At 48.1% G+C, this 17,655-nt stretch overlaps 1 protein-coding gene across 1 annotated transcript in view; it reads right to left on the bottom strand.

Moving 5' to 3' along the window:
* The window catches only part of LOC144821639 (uncharacterized), a 335,720-nt gene that overhangs the window by 1,452 nt on the left and 316,613 nt on the right, over positions 1-17,655 (bottom strand). Inside the window, exon 13 of the mRNA XM_078678875.1 lies at positions 11,551-11,791. Coding sequence (XP_078535001.1) covers positions 11,551-11,791 — 241 coding nt within the window. The remainder of the gene's footprint in view (positions 1-11,550; positions 11,792-17,655) is intronic.

The raw sequence follows: 17,655 nt of genomic DNA, 5'->3' as shown, positions 1-17,655 counted from the left end.
AATAAATAAAATGAATTTCAGCATGCACTGCATCACCAAATGCGATGCAGTGCGTGCAACGAAATTAGTTTTATTCATTTATATGTTTACTTACCTGTTAAGGTCCATAATCCATACATTACTACCCCCACCCTGCCCCTCCCACTCCCCACGTTGTGGAAAATGACATTGTATATGTACATAAGCGGCGTTCATTTGTGTTCACCATACTCCTAGCTGTAAGTAGAACGAATACCGCGAAGCATTGCCCGCATCATCTCGCCAGAATAGGCCCATGCACGCACGTACACGACAGCCATTTCAGGCACCAAGGCCTCTCTGCCCACTCCCGATAGCCAGCATCTCTCTCTTCCCCTCACTCCCCAGCCTCGCAAGCATCCCCGACAGCCCCCGGTCTCTCATGCATAGGCCATAAAACCCTCTCCCTCTGCACGACCCCGCTCTAAAAATGACACCCCTGCCTAACCGACACCCCCTGCATTCTTCCCAGGAACACCCTTCCCCTCTTCTGATGACCCCCCCGCCCCGGCTACACCTGGCCTCCCGACCCGGTCCCAAGTCATAAAACCAAGCCTCATGGATGTACCCCCCTGGCCCCGCATAGCAAAGCGTGATCCCGATCTTATCGCCTGCCCAACCTTAGATCTGACCACCCCCTCTTGCCCTCGTGTCCTGTTGGAATGTCCGGCTGTAAGATTACAATCACATGTTACATTTGGGAGGGGAAACGACATCCGAACGACTGGTATGGGAATAGGCCTGAAGCTGGGATTCCAAACATGCCTTTTCGTACTTCAAAGTGCCTTTATTGCAGTAAGGAATGTTTGTACATCATAAACCTGTGTATAAAAGACGAAGCCTCAAAGAAACTTGTTAGAGCACCTCTTGAAGACATTGTGCGTATGTCCGAAATGACAGGCTCTCCTCATGAGAAATAAACATCTGTTCTTGCACTCCCGCTTCCAGCGCCCGTCTCTTTATTTGGTAACTGGTCAAAATGGGAACTAAGAGGCGTCGTGTGCCAGCAGCCTGGGCATCGGTTGTAAATTGGGCTGTTTTTCCTCAATTGGCGTCCCAACGCGGGGCCCATCAGCGACATAAGGTCCAGTAAGAGAGGTCCAGACGATGGGGTGAACATCTGAACGATTGGAGTATACCTGCCTTGAGAGGGCCCTCGTCCGGCTGCCGATTGAATGAACTTCACCGATTCCGAACGGACCTCTCTCAAGTGACCTACTGTCCTGACTGGGATCCCACAGGAATGCTGCGGTAAAAACATGGAGTAAGAGAACAATCGGGCGCTGGAGAGGGAAGGCGAAGAACTGTCCACACGGTCCGGTCCGGGTAAGGTTAAGTAGGACGTCTTTACGTCTGATTGATTGTTTATATTGGAATCGGTATTTAAATACTGGTATTGTTCATTGATTGGTTCATTTAGCCTTGGTTGCTACTTGAAGTATTGGTCCTTTTGAGACATTCTCTATTTGCAAACAGCGACGAATAGGAACGTTCCTCTCTCTTTGCAAATAGTGAAGGATAGGTAATGCGGACTTTTGTCCCCCGTTGTAATCCGTCATGCCTATTTTTCTCCCCACTGATTGATTGGTTGCTCTGTTGCTCTTTGAGACATTCGCTGTCTACAAACGGGGAAGAATAGGAATATTCTGTCTCCCTTTGCAGATAGTGAAGGGTAGGTAATGCAGACTTTTGTCCCCATTGTAATCCGTCATGCCTATTTTTCTCCCCACTGATTGTTTGTTATCGATTTTTATCGATTATCGCTCTTTTGAGATATTCCCTGTCTACAAACAGAGAAGAATAGGAATATTCTGTCTCCCTTTGCAGATAGCGAAGGATAGGTAATGCGGACTTTTGTCCCCCGTTGTAATCCGTCATGCCTGTTTTTCTCCCCACTGATTGATTGATTGTCTGGACATTTATTGTTCAAGGAATAGTTCTTTTGAGGTATTCTCTGTTTGCAAATAACGTGGAATAGAAATATTCTGTCTAGTCTTTGCAAGTAGTGAAGGGTAGGTAATGCGGACCTTTGTCCCCCGTTGTAATCTGACATGCCTATCTACTCCCCACTGATTGGTAAACTAGTTCCACCCGGACCATTTATTAGAGGCAGATCATCTGGCTCAACCGGAGGGCGCCCCTAATAAAAAGGACATATGTAAAATATGAAGTAATCACCGTATCCTGTTAACAGAAACTTTAGCGCAAAAAAACACACTAGAAAAGGATGGAAAAAGAAATCGAGCAAAATCAGTAGGCCACTGATGAGTTTTTTGATTTCGCTAGAAATAAGAAACGTTAGAAATAGCCCGCAATAAGAAACATGAAAGTGGTGAGAGAAGCCAAGCTTGACATCACGGCAGCCACGAGGTAGCTAGGCTCCGCCGCCCCTCACTGCTCCCAACATGTCTGTCCCACCGCCCGCCACGCCCAATAACGGTAACATAAGACAGATACAAGTCAGCAGATACCTACCCTCATTCCGGAAGCTCCCGAAGTGAAACAGGTCCACGGTCACGCCCATCCGGAAGACGAGGCATCGACACGTGCAGGGCGGGGCCCGGCTGGCCGCCCTCGGCCAGAGAGGAGACGGGGTGGATGGTCCGGGATGTACTGGTCTTCCCATCCTCTTCTTCTGACGCCTTGCAGGCCACGGGGGGGGGATGTCTTGCTTATGCCTCCGACCCCCCCCCTCTCATCGCCTGGTCCGGCCATCACGAAAGTCAGCGCCGGGAGACGGCGTGGGGTGCACTGGGAGGGAGAGGCGGCGCGGACGAGCCTCTCCCACCTCCCCAGGTGGAGGCCCCTCAGCTGCACCCCCAACGCTCCACTCACCCGACAAGGGTTCGTCCACTCTTGCGGTGCAGCACCACGCCCGACAGGCTGGAGTCCGTCTGCCCTTGCGATCCAACGACTGCCGGTTGCCGCAGAACTCATAAAATGGCGGTCGACTCTGCAAGATTGGACCCGGCGTGCAAAGATGGCCAGATCGCCTGCCAGCTAGAAAATGAATCCCCCCCCCGTCCAGAGGCGTTCTCCTCAGCTTTGAAGATTCTATGAGAGCCGCAGGGGCCCCCGACCCCCGCGGGCCCTCGATGGAGAATGACTGCCATGATTGCCCACGGAACGACCAAGACGTAGCCACGAGACGTTGGCGCTCTCATGCTGGCGCCAGCCTCAGTTTGAATGACCGAAATCCTGCCGACTACCAATTTGATCAGTTCCGGTGGAACACCAGTATGACCCGGTAGGAAAGATTGTTGCCTCCCTCCCCCCTTTGACTGATGGTTCTTATCGGCGGCCCCTTCTGTGCCCTTTAATGAAACTTTTGGACTGCCGAAAGAGGCTCTGGTCCAACCACGAGTTGGTGGAGACATTTTGACTATACTTGGACCTGCCTGACCTCACCCAAAATGGCGCCGGTACAAATGAAACTCGCAACTCCCTGTTGTGTTCCGGTTGCTCAGCCTTAATATCATGAGATATGAATGCAGTTTTTTTTTAAGCACGTGGAGGGAGGGGATGGGTACTGATTGAACACTTGGACAATTAATTGATATTAAGTCCTGATGCGTCATTGATTACGGTATTATTGAAAGTTCGAATTTTCGACACTTATGGTACTTACCCACAATGAATTTTCGATATGATTTTATTGCACTTGTCGCACCTTTATGAAATCAACGGTCACCGACTCCGTTCAAATAAATATCCCCTCAGGTACAGTTCCAGTCTGCTCCGTGGCTGGCCCACGTGGTTGTAGACCCGTATTTGTGCGCCAACATTTTTTAATAAAGGTTTTGTGAAAAGCAAACTTAGTTGTAGCGCTTAAATCGGTAAGTTTCGAATAAATGGCCACTGTTTCCGATATAAGTGAAATACAGGGGAAATAAAGCCACTCGATTACTTGAAGGTTAAAAAGCAGAGTACACAGAAATATCGCAAATGTGAATGGTCCAGGTTTGTTGTGTATATGTTTTTTTTAATTATATATTTTTATTTTTGTGCAACGTAAAGCAATCGATAAAGGTCCCGGTATTTAGCCTTTACCTTATGTGCCACATGTATCAGGGAAGTTGTTTCAGATGCCCCTAAGCCACTCCGAAGGAATGCCACCTAGCCCCTCTAGTCTCCGTGCCTAGGGAACAAAAACGACCTTGTACCACTGTGGACCATCCCTCCTCCTCGAAGGAGAGCACGAGTTCACCCCCCACTCTACACTGACTGCCCTCTGTTTTGACCCTTCCCTACACACGATCCGTAATACCACACTTGGGCGATCTATGCAATACACAGTCCATCGAAGATTATCTCTCCCGCACTACCGGTCCCTCTGGGCTTAAACGCCGAGATGAAAGTTCAAGTTCAAGTTCAGGTATTTATAAAGCGCACTACTCACCCAGAGGGTCTCAAGGCGCTGGAGGGAGGGGTTTACTTTTTATCGAATAGCCATGTTTTCAGTTCTTTTCTGAAGGAGATGTGATTCTGAGTAAGGCGGAGGTGGGTGGGGAGTGAGTTCCAGGTCTTGGCAGCCAGGAAGGAGAAGGATCTGCCACCCATGGTGGTTTTTCGGATGCGCGGGACTGCGGCGAGGGCTTGATTGGATGATCTTAGTTGGCGGGTGGGATAGTAGAAGGACAGTCGGGTGTTGAGGCATTCGGGTCCTAGATTATAAAGGGACTTGTGTGCGTGGGTAAGAAGGCGGAAAGTAATTCTTTTGTTGACGGGAAGCCAGTGGAGGTTTTTTAAGTGACCGGTGATGTGCTCTTGGCGCGGGATGTCTAATATGAGTCTCGCTGATGCGTTTTGGATGCGTTGGAGTTTTTTCTGCAATTTTGTAGTAATTCCGGCGTAGAGTGTGTTGCCATAGTCCAGTCGACTCGTGACCAGTGCATGGGTGACTATGAAAGGGACTGCATCCCGCGGAGATAGGTCGAGTATGTGGTAAGTAAAGGCATTTTCGGGTTTATGCGCGCTGATATGTTCTAAAACGCTGCCCCCCACCCCTTCTTTTTCCCTTCTTTCTACAGGACACCTCGGAACGTCGACCGAAGTATGGAGAAGGCCTAAACAACACGCCATGGGTCGGCACGGGAAAATTGTATATTGTTTATGGGGACTGCCCCTGAGAACGTGACGAATTTGTGTGATGTGAATGCACGCGTGTATGCCCCGATGTGTATAGCTCGACTGAATACGCGTTGCACACGTTTGAATTGATAAGAGAAATGTTTTATGTATGACTTAAGTGATGATCGAACGGCCGATGGAATGGGAAAAAGGGGTCCGAACATGGTGCCTATACACGACGAACAACCAAAGATGTAGCACTCCCTTACTTAGAAACGACTGTCTCTCTCTCTCTGAACCCAGCGACTGGGAGGGTGACCCGAAGCAGAAACTTGACGGGTTATTGCAGTATGATGAAATTTGACTCCAACCGGCACCCCAAATAATGCAACCAAGAATGACGTGCACCCATGAGTAAATTCATACGGTGACCAAATAGGGAAAAGTTCAGGAATGTTCCGGGGTGAGGTTTGCCCAAGTACCCTCCTCCTGGAAGACTAGGAAAATTGTAAAGTGTCTAAGATTTACCACCTCCTTCTTGCACCCTCATAGACATGAAACTCAAAGCTGCCCCATTGTTCTCCCGACTGACACCCTCCGTTGCCCCAGCCTGGATACCCATTCGCTAAAAATGATTCGAAGATCCCACCGTGAGTATTAGTCCAACCAGGTTAGTTCCCGAACAATTGACAAAGGCGTAAGTATTTGCAACCGAGGCCACCAGCAAAGGCAGCCAGATGAATTAAGTAGGATACTAAGGATGCGCAGCATGCAGGAAGAAATCTTTTTGGCCAAGTACTGTTCTATGTTTTGTCTTGGATTCTTGTATATAATGCATGTACTACCCCCCGCCTGAATTCATGTGTACGTAATGTATGGATCTACGTCATCCCTCAGTCTGTGTTTCTATATAACTTGACCCCTGCTGTTCTGTGTTGTGTGCGCATTAAATGGCCTATTATTGTACACGTTTCTCTCTCTCTCTGTTTCTCTCTCTCCATGTCAGACGTGTACCTAATAGTTCGTTTAAAATGCGGACGACTCTCTCTCTCTCTCTCTCTCTGAGGGTCCCCCAGTTCCCTCTTCCTTTGTGTGGTAACGTTGTGCCCCGCCGGCACAAGCCTAATTGGTTTCTGAACACAAAGGTGTTCGGCAAAATTGACAGAAACTAAAACAATTGTAATTTGCCATATTACTACCTCTCCTTTCTGTAAAATGATGGAACTTGAATTGGCTAAGAAGGAAAGGACAGGTAAGACGACTGATGTCCCCTAATCTGGCTTTTATTTTTTTTAGGGGGACTATATGTCAGTGGCCTTCTGTTCTCAGTTTGTTAGAAGCACAATCCCAATGCCCAGATTGCCCCACCTCTCTGCACCCAAGTACGGATGTCCAAAACATCCTCGTTTCTCCCGATTGACCCCAGCTCCATACCCCGAAGTATAACTGATGACCCTGATTAACCGTTGCGCCCGAGAAAAGAATGTTTAGCCTCTGTTCCTCTCTCATGATAATAGAAGATTGCCAGGGCTTGGGTTAGAAAGACGAGTCTCTACCGTAGGATCCGATTTAGAGGTTGATGGAAATACGCAGTTGATAGGAGTCTGACTTCTCTCCATATACGCCATGAATGAACGCCAAATAGACTTGGTACAACCTAAGTAGAAATGTCCACATACATACTCCATAGTGATAACTTCTGACCGTGACCGATTAACGTATCCCCAGCTACTTGAGATTGGGGGCGGAATTGAAATGTATAAATGTCTTCTCCTGCCAGTTCTCTAAAAGCTTGTTTTGTACCCATTCAAAGATACACAATCACCGGAGGAGAGGGGCCGGACATGACGCACAGCCTAGCTGCAGATCATGAAGCACATGTGACCTCGACCAAAGGTGGAGCTGCAGAGCAACGAGACGCGGGACGAGGCACCACTCTCAAACACGGAAAATGAAAGGAAGGAGGGCTGCCTTGAAGCCCTCTGTTTGCTGACCCACGCGTGCCAGAAGTCCCCGCCCCTTTGAGCCCGATTTGATGGGCCTGCCTGCTCGTTACCCTTTGCTCCCTTGGTCTGTCTCAAAGATCTGATCCCACTCCGCCCTCTCTTCCCTCGATTATCCGACAACCCCCCCCCTTTCTTTCACATGGATTTTGACTCTGAGAAGAAGAACAGCATTTAGGTAGAATAGGGTTTGCCACGAAAGGAGAAAGAAATGCAGGTGCCCAGCATGAGGCACCCTTAAAAAGATTAGTTAGGAAACAGGACTGTGGTCTAACAGCAGAGGACAGATCGCACCCTGGGACGTGTAAGGATGGATCCGAGCTGGACCTATAGCTCCACCGCCGGTGCTCAACAGCGCCAACGGAAGAAAACGAACTACTAGAACCTACCAGTGATGGCTCGCTGCTAAAAAGACACTGTGGCGAAGACCCCCCCCCTCCCCTTTCTGGACTTTCTACCCCCCCCCTGGACTAATTGCTTGTATTGAACCGAATTCCTCCCTCAACCACTTTGTATTGCTTTCAAAATGTTTCATCGGTCACTTTTAACTGTACATTGATACCGCCGGAGAGAGAGTCAGAACATGGTTCCATAATGTGTACATAACACGACAAATGTAAATTCATCTGTATTGCACCTCGTCTGTCGTATCAACTGCACATGGTTATATGCAATCCGCCAGTGTTGACAAAACGCTATTTCATTGACCACTCATGGCTATATGTACACCCCGTCAGTTATGATAAACACGGAAATGAACTAACTTATGTTAAAAAGCGGCGACTGTGGAAAATGACATTGTATATGTACATAAGCGGCGTTCATTTGTGTTCACCATACCCCTAGCTGTAAGTAGAACGAATACCGCGAAGCATTGCCCGCATCATCTTGCCAGAATAGGCCCATGCACGCACGTACACGACAGCCATTTCAGGCACCAAGGCCTCTCTGCCCACTCCCGATAGCCAGCATCTCTCTCTTCCCCTCACTCCCCAGCCTCGCAAGCATCCCCGACAGCCCCCGGTCTCTCGTGCATAGGCCATAAAACCCTCTCCCTCTGCGCGACCCCGCTCTAAAAATGACACCCCTGCCTAACCGACACCCCCTGCAATCTTCCCAGGAACACCCTTCCCCTCTTCTGATGACCCCCCCCCCGGCTACACCTGGCCTCCGACCCGGTCCCAAGTCATAAAACCAAGCCTCATGGATGTACCCCCCTGGCCCCGCATAGCAAAGCGTGATCCCGATCTTATCGCCTGCCCAACCTTAGATCTGACCACCCCCTCTTGCCCTCGTGTCCTGTTGGAATGTCCGGCTGTAAGATTACAATCACATGTTACATTTGGGAGGGGAAACGACATCCGAACGACTGGTATGGGAATAGGCCTGAAGCTGGGATTCCAAACATGCCTTTTCGTACTTCAAAGTGCCTTTATTGCAGTAAGGAATGTTTGTACATCATAAACCTGTGTATAAAAGACGAAGCCTCAAAGAAACTTGTTAGAGCACCTCTTGAAGACATTGTGCGTATGTCCGGAATGACAGGCTCTCCTCATGAGAAATAAACCTCTGTTCTTGCACTCCCGCTTCCAGCGCCCGTCTCTTTATTTGGTAACTGGTCAAAATGGGAACTAAGAGGCGTCGTGTGCCAGCAGCCTGGGCATCGGTTGTAAATTGGGCTGTTTTTCCTCAACGTCACCGCCCCCAGGTACTCCCACTACCGGCCGCGGCTGACGAAATCAGCCCCAGCTCGGCAGCAACGTCTAGTAGCCAGTCCGGCCCTGTTTGTTATCACCTGAGAGAACAAACGTGCAAATTAACCAGGGCGCGCAATTTGTCTGGCTTCACTGGTTCAGCAGCAGCAGTGTTTCCGCTTTCTGTACGTTCTCCCTTTACATGTCACGTGTCCACACTGAAAAGGGTTACCAGCTCTCATTGCAGGCCAAAGGTGTCCTGTCGAGGCTCGAACGCAGGGGTTCACGGGTTGTTCGAGCGGTCTTTCTCTGCGCTATAGCACCCAGGGGCTAGTCCAGAGATTATTCGACGAGGCAGAGCTAAGTCTTCCAGCATGAGCCCGAGGAAAAAGCACATAACATGTACCACCTCCTGGTGGATCTCCATTCTCCACCTCAGTTGGGTGGTGTGTTGGGGCATGCTCCATTGAGGGAGGCTATGCCAGACCAAAGGAGTATTCCTTGACACACGCAAATTAGTAAATGGTCCTAGGTACATATGTGGGTGACAGAATTGTATACAGTACAAAGGGCTGCAAGGCCCCTTCTCTGATAGCCCTGTGTGGGCTTTTACCTGATATAGGCACCGAGTACCATCGAGCAGGACCAGCACTTGTAAGCCATCCTGCCCTCGGTAGGCATCCATCTTGTGAAAAATCCAAAATAATTCTTGGCGTATGAGCTCAAGCTGTGCATACCTAGGCTGCTTGATTAAACAAGGATGAAGCAAGGGCGTGGAAAGAAAAGGCGATGTGGACACTAGGTCACGTCTGTGGCATTCAGAATAGAAAGTGAACTGTGCAGACTATATGTTAATGTCACAGATTCATGTGCCTTTTATTTAATGGTGGGTAAAATGTACAATTACCTAATAATGGTCTCTGTGAGCCATTAGCAGTTCTAAATAGACGGGCCTTAAATCTCTCTCATTTGTTTGCGACCTCGCCTTTTCAAAGATAAAATTAGGTCGGTTACCAGACAGAGTCGTTCTGTACTGAGTAATCATATAGTTTCATTCAAGCTGAATCTATTAGGGTGTAACAAAAAGGGATTCACGCCTGATATGAAATGACAGGCTATGTGATTGTTTTTTTCAAGAGCGGCATGCAAGTGGCATGTATAACATGTAGTTTCACAATCACATTATTCTAGTGTGGCATGTGCAACTTTCAGTGTTGCCAGCATTGAATCCAGGCAAGAGCGAATGGCTGGTCGTCTTAACTACCTTCCTGAGCAACAGGTTATTACTAACCCTGGGCAAAGCCCTACGCTACGCTCGCGTAGTTTGTGAAGTTTACGCAACTTCGCATTACACGAACTGCACGTAGCACAGTGCAAACATGAGTAGCGTAGCGTAGTGCAGCGGTCGTTTTTTGCTTGCTCGCGGTCCTCAATGTAAAGTTAGCAACCACGAGCAAGCAAAATTGCATCCTCGCAAGACTTTTTCCTTGTTCGCGATCAGCAACATCAAGTTGCCGATCGCAAGCATGGAAAATAAATCTCTCGGCGAGATTCTCAACGCAGGGTGGTCAGGTTTCTCGTTGCGAGTGGTCGCGCATGCTCGCGACCGCTCTCGATGAGAAACTACCAGCCCACTTTGAGAAAGCTGCAGCTCGAGTAAAAATCTACTCGAGCGGCAGAAAAGTACAGCTCGCACTTTGCAAGATGCCGTTTTCAATGATTGCGCAGTGCCGGATGCTTGTCCACACTGTGCAATCATTGAAAACGACATCTTGCACAGTGCGAACATGCTACAATGCAGTTTGCGTAGTGCTACACGTAGCTCGCGTAGAGCACTTTGCGTAGCTTCGCGAAGCGCTACTTCGCAAACTACGTCCGGCCCTAGTTATTACCAATGTTACTGATTGTCATCGAATGGAATTGCAAGTCTTAAAATATCCCTCTTTGCTATTTATTTGAAATCTCTGGGGTGTTTGTGGATTATGTGCCTTTAAAGGGCTCTGATATTTATGTTTCACAATCAGGAAAAAGGGATTAAACCAATGAAAAGCTACGTGGACAATTCACAAGTATTTTCTTTATAGAAGGGTCGTGGAGGTCAAGTTTCCCTAAACTGATGCTCCTGGTGCTGTTCATGAATGTGTGCCTGACAGTCGGTGACTCTATCGATGGAGGTCTGCCTGTTTCCGGGTGGTCTGTAGATCAGGTACAAGATGAAGAAGAGAGGAGAAGTCTGCAGGAGAAGGAGTGTATGTCGGTGGGCTCCTGAAGGGTGCTGAACTGCAAGTGTTTGCGAACGAGCGCAAGGAAGTGGAGGATGTGCGTGCAGGTGAGAAGCTTGATTTATGGTGTCAGCGTCGATATTGACTATAGTTAAAGTGGCAGATAAATGCTGTGCTTAAATGTGTTTCAAGATGAGCCAGCTAATAGAAGCTTAATTAGATTAAGGGAAATAATTAAAATATTTTAATACATTAGCAATTGACTGTATCAAAAAATTACTTACATTCACAGGCGCGAGTGATCGTCAACTTCAGCTAAACCATAACATTGACAAACCAACTATCACTGATGGAGCTTATTCACCCTGCTGTTAGCTTATCCTTGGCACCGTGTATAGATTGTAACAAGCAGATCTCTCTCAAGAGCCTTGTACACACATGCCTTGTTCAGTCCCATTCAGCAGCCACATGGCGCTCAGTCCTATGGGATTGAGTCCACTGATTTCTGCTTTTAAATTCGCGGTTCTGTTCCAGAACACTTACCTTTGTCCATTAATAAACTGGACATGCCACTCCTTGTTGTTTGTTTTCATGACCATCCCAGGCATATAGGCAAAGGATTCTGGGTGATCGTCGGCTACAGCGAGTACGTGGCTTCCTACGCCCAGGTTGTGCATCTCAGGCAGAATTGCAAACATGTGAGTAGCCAACTGAATTGACTGCGAGCCATTTGTCCACTCAATCACAAAGCGGGGTCCTTTCCATTCTCGGGGTGCAACTGTACCTTGTATAAAAAATAACACCATTGTGTTAATAAATGCTTCTTCCATACTTTTTGACTAATTACACTTTGCATAATTGTTTGTGAAATGGCAATATGGCATACTATCCCATACCTCAAATCTTTTTCAATCTTGTGAAGGCGCAAATATGTTTCATTTATTGAACGTAAACATATCTACTCCAGAAAATGCAGAAAATACATTATTTAATACTTCCACGTACCATACAGAATTACTCTAATTTCTGTTTCATACTTAGAAATAGGACTGCCACAGTTGCTTGTCACAGACTTTACCTACAAATTCTGCCATGCGTCGAGATTGATTCTTTGGTCCTAAGTTCAACCCAGACTCCTTTGTACCATATTTCGTCCTTCGTGGTCTAAGGCATGCTCTGGGGGCTCTTGCAATCTGAGTCGGCCTCAGGAAAGAATGGATGTTCACACCAGAGAGCAGAGTCCTCTGGTGTTTGCTTTGCAATTTTATGACAAGACCGGAGGCTCCTATTATGCTTTCTAATCTTGCATTTAATTACATAGCAGCCAAGATAAGCAATAAAAACTACAGTTCCCAGAGGGCCAGAAGAGCTGGGCCATGGGAATGAGAAAAAACGCGAGAGTACAGTATCCAATCATAGTAGACCTAACAGATAAAGACACTAACTGACTGCGCAGCTTCCTCTTTTCTTGCTGCTCGCAGTCAGATAAGTGCCTTTATCATTGCTCTCAGCTATTACGTTACTGTTATTGTTTATATATTTTCGTATTACTATTGTAACCGTTTTCTTTAACGTTATTTGATACCAGCGCGACCTCGCACCACTGCATACACGCTTATAGCGTGTTTTTTCGCTTTGGTCCCGGTGCTCTTTCCGTCTCCCCTTCCTCCCCCCCTCCCCTCGGGGCTCCCTTGGTCGCTTCCACGCTCGCGCAGCTTCGCGCTGCTTCGCACTCCTTCGCGCGTCTTCGCGCGCCTTTCTCTTCGCCTCTCACCTTCCCTGAGGCTTCCACTGTCCCCGGCTCCTCGGCGCTGGCTGACGCACCTTCTTCTTCCGCTTCTGGAACCCGGCTGACGCTCGCTGCTCGGCCCGCCTCCTGTCACGCCCCTGCTGGCTCTATTAACCCTCGCCTGTCTCCCCCAGTATTTATTTATATTGTTTTTGCTCGTTTTGCACTTCTCTGGCCATGGAACACGATAGTTCCTCGGAGGAAGTCCCTGTTGTGGACTCTCTTAATTTTAAAAAGGATTTGAATAAGTTTATTAATAACTCTGTTGAGTCAGCAGTCGAAGTCTCCATGAAACGCATGTCAAAAAATATGGAGAACTCTATGTTGAGCGTCATGTCCAAATTATTGGCCCATTCTGCGGGGGAAAGCAGAAAGAAAAAGGTGGACCACTCTCCTCAGGCTCGTGCCTCAAAAAATGCGTCATTGGTTAGCGAGTCTGCCTCGGTTTTGACTGAGGACTTTGTGCCTCCCAGGCCTCCTAGCAAGGAGGGGTTTGTTGGTTCAGAGGGCAAACGAAAACAAAAAGATAAACACGCAGAGTCTCCTAAGGGAAAGTTAGTAATTTCCACCATAATGGACACTGATGATGATGATGATGATACTATGGATGACGCTGATAAATTATTTGATTTATTTGACGCAGTTGATCCTTCTTCTCCTCCTTCCAAATCTGCTAAATTAGATTCGTTTTCTTTCGAGCCAGTCTTTGACTCTGAGGGTTTTCCCATGTTTGATCCCTCTTCTATCCGTCACCCAAATTCTACGGAATGGTTTCCTTCCCATCATGTCGGAGAATATATTACGGCCAGATTACGTCTCCCCCTGGAGACCTCAGTGAGATCCAGGCTCAAATCGGAGTGTCCCAAACCAGCTCTTCCCGACAAAATCACTTTAGTTCCTTCCATTGATCAACCTCTTCTCACCTTCTTCTCTAAATTTGGCAAGGACCCTCGCAGAGGGGTCCACAAAGCTTGGTCCACTTGTCAGGACAAGTTGCTAGACGTTGTGGGCCCTCTCGCCCGCATCTTTGACTTGGCAGAAGCCGCACGTTTAGAGGGTTCGGAACTCTCCGCTGAAGAGGTATCCATGTGGGCTCAACGCGCCTTTTGTCTCCTAGGCAATGCAAATTCCGCCATTACTCATGAACGCCGCAAAGGTTTCCTTATCAAGCTGGATCCAAAGCTCTCCAATCTCGCCCCTATGGATCCTGGACCCAAAGCTAATGGTCTCCTGTTCGGAGAAAATTTGGTTTGTGACCTTAGCAGATTTGTCTCCACTTTCGCCTCTTTGGATAAAGCCCAGCAAACTGTCAAAAAGGTTTTTGCCCCTCAGGGTTTTGGACGGGCCGGCAGAGGCAGGGGCCGCTCTTCCGGCCGTCCCTACAATCAAGGCTCCAGAGGGTCGTCCAATGCCAATCAAGACTACAAGCCACAATTCTATCCCCAAGGTGGCCGTGGCTTCAGAGGCAGAGGTCAAGGAAACTATCGTCACAACAACCCCAGGCAACAAGGTAAGCCTTTCTTCTTCCCCTCCTGTGGGGGGTCGCTTAAAACTTTTCCTTCCAAAATGGTGTGCTCTCAGTTCGGATCCCTGGGTCTTAAACACCGTACAAGGCTACCTAATCGAATTTTTCTCTCCCCCCGTCCAACCTTCCTTTCCTCCCCCCCTAGTTTTCTCCACTCTCATGGCATCTCAGATTTCAAGCGAAATCGAGGTTCTTCTTCAAAAACAAGCAGTTCAGATTTTTCCCTTCGACTCCTCCGGCTTTCTAAGCTCCATTTTTCTTGTTCAAAAGAAAAACAAGAAGCTCCGCGCTGTCATCAACCTGAAGTGGTTCAACCAGTTTGTGGTTTATCGCCATTTCAAAATGGAAACGATTTTACATCTACGAGACACCCTTCGCCCAAACGATTGGATGGTCCGTTTGGACCTTCAGGATGCTTACCTCACAGTTCCTATTCATCACTCCCACTGGAAGTTCCTTCAATTCCAGTGGGCAGGTGTCAACTACTGTTTCACTTCTCTTCCCTTTGGCTTATCTTCCGCGCCATGGTGCTTCACAAAACTCTTAAAACCCGTGGTCGCTTATCTTCGATCCCTTGGCATCAGAATGATAATTTACTTGGACGACATCCTTCTTATGAACTCCGACAGGAAGATTCTTCTTTCAGACTTGCTCTTGACACAATCTCTCCTATCAGACCTGGGTTTCCTCATCAACACAGACAAGTCATCTCTCATTCCATCTCAGAACATGGAATTTTTGGGTTTTCTGGTGGACTCTGCAGCGGCGTCTCTTCGCCTTCCCCTCTCCAAAGTTTCCAAAATCAAAGCGGAGATTGTTTCCGTTCTTCAGTCTTCTCTCTTATCTCTCCGGTCCTTGGCGAGGATCGTCGGTCTCCTGTCCTCCTCCATTCAAGCCATTTTCCCCGGTCCTCTCCATTATCGCGCTCTTCAGCGTCTGAAAATAAAACACCTCAGACAAGGTCTCGCTTATTCGGATCTCGTTTCCCTAGATCCCGAATCCCGCACCGAGCTCCAATGGTGGATAGACCATTTAGATGCGTGGAACGGCCGGACTATCTTCGCCACGGCCCCAGATCTTGTCTTAGAATCCGATGCAAGCCTATCGGGTTGGGGCGCCTGATGTGGACCAATCTCGACTGGAGGCTTATGGCCTGCCGAGGAGTCCAAGCTGCACATCAACTGTTTAGAGATGCTTGCAGGTTCCTTTGCGATCAAAAGCCTCTCAAAGAACAGGATTCGCTGTTCAATCCTCCTACGTATGGACAATGTTTCTGCGGTCCGCTATATCAACCATCTAGGCGGAACCAGGTCCAAGCCACTGGCGGACTTAGCGAAAAGTCTGTGGGAATACTGCCTCGCCCATCACCTTTCCTTATCAGCGGAGTATCTTCCAGGGGATCTCAACTCTGTGGCGGATTGGCACTCGAGATTCCTTCGGGATTCCAGCGATTGGAAGCTCTGTCCATCCGTTTTTCTTTCCCTCTCCCATCTTTGGGGCCCTTTCTCTATCGATCTTTTTGCGTCCCGGCTCACCTCCCAATTGCCCCAGTTCTACAGTTGGCGTCCGGACCCTATGGCCTTGGCGACAGACGCTTTCCTGCAGGATTGGTCTCGTCATCTCCATTATGCCTTCCCCCCCCTTTCTGATGATCAACAGAGTTCTCTCTCAAATTCGCCGCCAGTCTTCGTCTCTGGTTCTTGTAGCTCCGTTCTGGCAGGCTCAGGTTTGGTTTCCGTCTCTTCTGGAAATGGCGGTGGACTTCCCAGTCCTTCTTCCCTCCTTCCAGGATCTTCTACTCAATCCTCAGGGCGAACAACACAGTCTCATTCTAGACAACACTCTAACCTTGTCAGCCTGGAAAGTTTCCGGCCTTCCCCTCCTAACGTCCTCATTTCACAGGAGGCTTCGCTCTTTATCAGCCAGGCCTGGGCCCCTGGCACCTCCAAGGCTTACAGATCCGCCTGGTCTCTTTGGGCAAGCTGGTGTTTGGAAAGGGACCTCAATCCCTTTTCAGCCCTCTGAATTTTGTCATTAATTTCCTCGCTTCTGAGGCAAGCGCAGGTAAGGCATATCGCACGGTAAATCTCTATCGTTCGGCTATTTCCCTTAACCACTCCCAAGTTGATGGTAACCCAGTTGGCGCTCACCCTCTCATTTGTTGTCTATTGAAAGGAGTTCGATGTGCGAAACCACCGTTGGCTAAGTATACTTCTTTATGGGACGTTACAGTAGTTCTTAAATTGTTTACAAATTGGCCTGACAATTCTGTTCTTTCACTCAAAATGTTATCTGCCAAACTCACCATGTTACTGTGTTTGATTTCCATTAAGAGAGTTTCTGATGTTAAAGCTCTAGATGTTTCTGCCTGCCAATTTTCTCCTACAGGTGTACTTTTCCAAATACGCAGATGCACTAAAACTAACTTGGATTCAGTGTTTTATCCTTTTTTTCCTGCTCAGCCCAAACTGTGTGTTGGACAATGTTTAAAAGTGTATGAGGAAAGGACCGCTGATCTCAGAACGCCCTCTCATTCTCAACTTCTTATTTCCTTTCGTAAACCCCATCTCCCTGTCTCCTCTCCTTCCCTCGCCCGTTGGGTCCGTTGGGTCATGTCTCTTGCCGGAATTGATGTCTCTGTTTTTGGAGCTCATTCGGCCAGGGGAGCCATGGCTTCTAAAGCCTTTTGGTCTGGCTCTCGGTTGGAGGACATTCTCAGATCAGCAGATTGGTCCAATGACAGTATCTTTCGCATGTTCTATTGTAAACCAATTCATACTGTGGCTTCTGATGTTGTTAATATGCTTTAAACAAGCATAATAGGAGCCTCCGGTCTTGTCATAAAATGTAGATTTTCCTAGTGTTCATGACGGAAAGTCTTAATTTTATTAAAGACACGGAGGCGAGTATTATCCCACCGCAACATTACTGACATTTGTTTCTCCCTCCCTACAGCAAATCCAGCCTTGCCACCGGCTTCGTCTTAGGAGTTCTACCCTTCGACTGCTGAGGTCATCACCTCCACATCCTCCACTTCCAGTGCTCCCGGATCCTTCTTCTGGTGTCCTGTTCGATCTTCTCCCTTGGATTCCTCTGATGCAAGACTTATGTTCCTGGACTTTGGCTCTGTCCTTGATTTTGTTAATTTGTCCTTTATTCACTGACCTTTTATGACTTGCTCGACAGCGAAAAGAGGAAGCTGCGCAGTCAGTTAGTGTCTTTATCTGTTAGGTCTACTATGATTGGATACTGTACTCTTGCGTTTTTTCTCATTCCCATGGCCCAGCTCTTCTGGCCCTCTGGGAACTGTAGTTTTTATTGCTTATCTTGGCTG

Source organism: Lissotriton helveticus, chromosome 2_2, assembly GCF_964261635.1.
Source record: "Lissotriton helveticus chromosome 2_2, aLisHel1.1, whole genome shotgun sequence".
In the NCBI taxonomy this organism is placed as follows: Eukaryota; Metazoa; Chordata; class Amphibia; order Caudata; family Salamandridae; genus Lissotriton; species Lissotriton helveticus.
Note: the sequence above shows the minus strand (reverse complement) of the source record. Positions and strands in the feature narration are given on the sequence as shown.